Source organism: Gadus morhua, chromosome 14, assembly GCF_902167405.1.
Source record: "Gadus morhua chromosome 14, gadMor3.0, whole genome shotgun sequence".
NCBI lineage: Eukaryota > Metazoa > Chordata > Actinopteri > Gadiformes > Gadidae > Gadus > Gadus morhua.
Window position 1 is genome coordinate 10,013,531 of NC_044061.1, and position 5,623 is coordinate 10,019,153.

The window sequence follows — 5,623 nt, forward strand, 5'->3', positions numbered from 1 at the left end:
GTGTGTGTGTGTGTGTGTGTGTGTGTGTGTGTGTGTGTGTGTGTGTGTGTGTGCGTGTGTGGGTGTGGGTGTACACAAATGTACGTGTTTGCATGTATAGTGTGTGTGGCTGTGTTTGAATATAGAATAGAACAGAATAAAATTCTTTGTTGTCATTGCACAGGATTGGATGGCAGTCCTGTTGGTGCTTTATACAAATAGTTGTGTGTGTGTGTGTGTGTGTGTGTGTGTGTGTGTGTGTGTGTGTGTGTGTGTGTGTGTGTGTGTGTGTGTGTGTGTGTGTGTGTGTGTGTGTGTGTGTGTGTGCGTGCGTGCGTGCGTGTGTTTGCGTCCACGAGTGAGTATATGCAGAAGTGCGTGTGTAGGCCTATAGCCACTAGGGAGCAGTCCGGCTGCTGCCCGTGTCTCTTAACAGCCTTGTCTCAAGGTGTTCCTCTGTGTGAGGAAGTTTACCCTGCAGGGCCCATCTGAGCTCCCGGACCCCAAAGGCCTCTTGCATTCCCAGAGCCCCTGTACAGCGAGGCCCCTCCGGCTCCTGCCGTACCGCAGGGAATACCCCCCCCCCCCCCCCCCTCCCTCCCCAACCCCCCAAGAACCCCTAGGCTCGCTCAGACGCTGCGGCAGCAGCTCTGAACAACAGCGCTAGCCGGGGGCTTTTCTGGGAATACAACTAACACCACGCCTCAGTGGGCACAGCATTCCCTCACAGCGCCCCCTGGTGGATCTGGCACCGCCGTAACATTGTTGTTGCTTCACTCACTCATTTCAAGTTGAATAGAGATGAGTTGACGAGGAGAGCTCGGAGACGCACGCCCCCCTGAGTGTCCTCCGTGCGTCTGCTGTCTCGTGATGAATAACACTCTTTTTTTTTTGGCCGAACGAATATAGAAGTGAAGTAGGACCCATGTGTCGATGTTGACGTCTCCTGGAAGCAGATGAGCTTCGGGGCTACATGACTGGATCATGCAGGTGCGCCTCATCAGAGAAGCTGTAAGCTGTAAACGATGTACTGTCGGGAAAAAAAGAGCTGAACGCACGCTTCCGCGGACAAAGAAACTGTTTACAGTGCTAACTTCACAAAATAGAAATAAGTGCATTTTATGGATCTCTTTATTGATTGGTTGGTTTTAGCCGAGAATTCACAGCTCTGCCATAACCCTCAACATTGAACAATGTTTCTTGACGTTGTTTTATGTTATCGTGTTGCATGTGTTTTATCTGGGTTGAGGCTGTTTCTTAATGTTTTTGCATGTCATCGTATTGAGTGTGTTGGTTGGTTGAAGCTGTGTGTGTGTGTGTGTGTGTGTGTGTGTGTGTGCGTGTGTGTTTGTGTGTGTGTCTCTGTGTCTGTGTGTGTGGGGGGGGGCTCGCAGGCCTGCTGTCCTACAGATGTCTTGGGCTGTGAGCACACAGCTGTATGTCACCTGAGATTACCTACCCTGACAATCCTCAGGGAAGAGAGCCAGCATTAAAGCAGAGGGGGCATCTGGTGGTGTGTGTGTGTGTGTGTGTGTGTGTGTGTGTGTGTGTGTGTGTGTGTGTGTGTGTGTGTGTGTGTGTGTGTGTGTGTGTGTGTGTGTGTGTGTGTGTGTGTGTGTGTGTGTGTGTGTGTGTGTGTACCTCTGTAAGAGTGCATGAGTGTGAGTGAGCAAGTGAACATGTATACATATGGGCGCTTCATTATGTGCGTGTGTGTGCGTGTGTGTGTGTGTGTGCGTGCGTGCGTGCGTGTGTGTGTGTGTGCGTGTATTAGTGCAAAGTGGGCAAGTTTAATTAAGAATCAGGGTTTCAGTGAGGCCAGATTGAAAGTGTGGGTGCGGTAAGCTACAACAGTAGGCCTACCGATTCCTCTCCTGTGAGTCTTCTCTTCTGTTCTTGTTCTTCTTCCTCTTCTTGTTCTTGTTCTTGTTCTTCTTTTTCTTCTTCTTCTTCTTCTTCTTCTTCTTCTTCTTCTTCTTCTTCTTCTTCTTCTTCTTCTTCTTCTTCTTCTTCTCCCTTTTCCTGTTTCCCCTTCGATCTGCCCTCACCTCGCTCCCGCCGCCGGATGGAATGCAGATGAGACGGATCAATGTGACGCGGGCGCAGGTCAACGTGTCTTTGACTCAGTGTAATAACGCCAACGTTAATGAACGAGGACATTTACAAAGTCCCGGGGTCTGGTTTGCGAAACTCCGGTGCATTTCCTAGTTAGCAGTGTACTGGAGTGAGTGGAAATCATTCCCCCCCCCACCGCCCCCCCCCCCCCCCCCCCCCCCCCCCCGTCCCTCTGATCTTCTTTCCACTTCCTGGTGCCCCATGCAGAGAGAGACCAAAGACAAGCACTTCTTAATCAAAGTCCAATGGATTAGCCAAAAGGGGGGCCGTCATGGTGGTGGTGGTGCTGGAGTTTGAGCAGGGAGGGAGAGGGAGAGAACATCACAGGAATATCTCCTCGCAGCCATCAGACGGATTGGAAAACAACCAGAATCAGAGGAAGCACCACTTCAAATGATTGGCCCGTGACCCTGCAGTAACAGGAGCACATTTTAATCTCTCTGTTAGTCGGGCCACATATTAACTTCTACCCAGATCTCCAACAGTAAGCGGTGCGCATGCCGCTGATGGGATGAGCCAACGCGTGCAGGCCTAACGTCTACTTATCATCCATCTAGTGTGTGTGTGTGTGCGCGTGTGTGCGTGTGTGCGTGTGTGTGTGCGTGCGTGCGTGCGTGCGTGTGTGTGTGTGTGCGTATGCGCTCGCGTGTGTAGCAATGGTGTGCTGCAGCGTACCTACATCTATACTTCTATATGTGTATAGTACACTGTATCTGTGAGGCCAAGCTAAATATACTAGCTGTGCGTGCGGGGTTAGATTGCTTTTCTGTATAGATGACATCATTAGCCCATGGAGTCGTGCAACAGCTCCATGTTTTATTAACCTACCTGCTGTGGCTAAATCACTCGCAGAGACACGGCACACACGCTAGCGCACGACTCCATCCACATCATGTATATTTGATGGGCTAAGCAGCTAGCGCACTTGGCTGCCGCCTTCCCTGACCAACATGTTTATTGTGGCCTCTCGATATCACCACAGACTAAGCCTTAGGTGAATGATGATTTATTCAAATGTATTGTAAAGTGTATAGAAACAAATGAGGTGGGGCCAGGGGGGTCAGAACTTCAGCAATCCACCAGTACTGATTGTTGTACCCTTGGCCTGGCCTACAGATAGACTCTTCACGCAGTACTCATCCAGCTCCGGCTCCCCCACAAAGGTGGACACCGCCATCGTGTGGCGTTATTGTGTAACAGCGATTCATATTTTGAGAAGAAAGGAGGCGTCGTGGTAGCCTAAGCGATATGATTATGGTGGTGGTGTTGCTGTTAGAACCTCATTAAATACTAAACCGCAACTTTCGTGAGAAAAACACTTTTCATAATGAAATACATTTGAAAAATGGTTTAGGTTTGTGTGTTTGCGTGCGTTCGGGCACGTTTGTTTGTGGGTGCGTTCGTTCATGCGCCTGTGTGTGCGTGTACGTGTGTGTGTGCGTGTACGTGCGTGTGTTTAAGAGAGTCGGGTCCAGCAGTGCAGAGTGGCTTAGATAGTGAAGCAGGGCCAGCTGACACTCAAGTATGTGTGTCCTCTTATGAGACGCACGGGGCTCCAGATGTTCCTGGTTAGGGAGATGTGTGTCAGCGATGTCGGAGGGTGAGACCTGCACCCTGTCCCAGTCACAGAGGAGTGCTGTTCTACTGTTTGACCTGCCTTCCATCAGTGACCTTTCAACCTGCATTACATCGACACCTACACACACACACACACACACACACACACACACACACACACACACACTGACATACATACACACACAAACACACACACACACACACACACACACACACACACACATACACACACACACACACACACACACACACACACACACACACACACACACACACACACACACACACACACAAACACTGAACAATCCATCCATCAATTCCACATTAATCTTACTCTGACAACGATGTGGATCAACATTTATTACACTTACAAAAACATATAAAATACGAAAGGAATGTTCAAAAAGGGCAAGCAGAAACATCACGTATATATACAGAGCGAGGGTGCGATCGTATATCTTATTGTTTATGTATAGGGAGGTCACACCCCCTCCAACATTAATTCCCTGTGTTTCCACTTATGACTGAATAAGCAATCATGTACACGTCTACGTCCAATATCCAGTTCTCACGTTCACGCACATCTTAGAGAGGATTTACAACTCGAAAACAACCCAGTGCAAGTCAAATTAGAATAAACATTCAATACTAAAGCTAGTAAATAAAACAACGTGGTATTGGAGTCATGTATTTGATCTTTGACCAAAGTGGTGCTGTAGATTAACGCAAGATACAGCACAGCACTGTTCTTTATAAATACCAGAAAAGGTCCTGGTAAGCTATGTCAATAAAGGCATGCGGCTTCTGCCAGTTATGCTGTGGAGAGTGACTGAGCAAACAACTGGACCTGCGCATCTATTTAGTCTATTTTCTTTCTCTCTATCTCTCCCTCCCTCTCCCTCTCTCCTTCCCTCTCTCTCTCTCTCTCTCTCTCTCTCTCTCTCTCTCTCTCTCTCTCTCTCTCTCTCTCTCTCTCTCTCTCTCTCCCCCTCTCTCTCTCTCTCTCCCTCCCCCTCTCTCTCTCTCTCTCTCTCTCTCTCTCTCTCTCTCTCTCTCTCTCTCTCTCTCTCTCTCTCTCTCTCTCTCTTTCAACCTGCATTACACGACACCTACACACACACACACACACACACACACACACACACACACACACACACACATTCTCTCTCTCTCTCCCTCCCCCTCTCTCTCTCTCCTTCCCTCTCTCTCTCTCTCTCTCTCTCTCTCTCTCTCTCTCTCTCTCTCTCTCTCTCTCTCTCTCTCTCTCTCTCCTTCCCTCTCTCTCTCCTTCTCTCTCTCTCTCTCTCTCTCTCTCTCTCTCTCTCTCTCTCTCTCTCTCTCTCTCTCTCTCTCTCCCTCTCCCTCTCTCTCTCTGTGTTTAGATGGCAGACGAGTGAAGCTTGCTCAGACCCTTCTCGTGTAACCGCTGGTGCCTCACCAGCTCGTCAGAGCGGGCAAATTTCTTCTGACAGTTGATCCAGCAGCAGAGGAAAGGCTTCTCACCTGTGGAACGGTGAAGGAATGGGACACATTTAGTATCTTTGTCTCAAAGCATTTGCTGTGCCATGGGTGTGTTTTCATGTGATACCGCCCACGATGGGGTGTATCCCTTGGTCCTTAATTGTTCAATGGAGAATAGAGAGGTAGTAAAATAAAAGGTATACGCACTTGTTTTACCTGTATGAGTCCGAGTGTGCGTCTTAAGATGGTCTGACCGTGAAAACTTTCTCTCACACGTCGCACACTGAAAAGGCTTCACTCCTACACACAGATGGGGAGAGGGGGCAAAGGTTAGCACATTATTAGATGTTGCGTAGATGTAGACAAAACCAGGTGTCAAAACAAAAGAGTACATCACCTAACTGTTTTTGTCTGTTCTGGGAAAACATTTGTAATACCAAGAATCTATGAAAGATTAAATAACCGATGGGCATTTATCATATGTCGGTTA

At 48.6% G+C, this 5,623-nt stretch overlaps 1 protein-coding gene across 6 annotated transcripts in view; it reads right to left on the reverse strand.

The window, feature by feature from the left end:
* Window positions 1-4,973: 4,973 nt before the first annotated feature.
* Window positions 4,974-5,623, reverse strand: part of wt1b (WT1 transcription factor b) — an 8,170-nt gene continuing 7,520 nt past the window's right edge. For 4 of the 6 annotated variants that reach the window (XM_030377061.1, XM_030377058.1, XM_030377060.1 and 1 more), the window contains 2 exons: window positions 5,341-5,433; window positions 4,974-5,175 (listed from right to left, as the gene is read on the reverse strand). In XM_030377061.1, coding sequence (XP_030232921.1) covers window positions 5,051-5,175; window positions 5,341-5,433 — 218 coding nt within the window. In that variant the 3' untranslated portion in view covers window positions 4,974-5,050. The remainder of the gene's footprint in view (window positions 5,176-5,340; window positions 5,434-5,623) is intronic. The other 2 variants (XM_030377062.1, XM_030377059.1) reach the window with 1 other exon arrangement.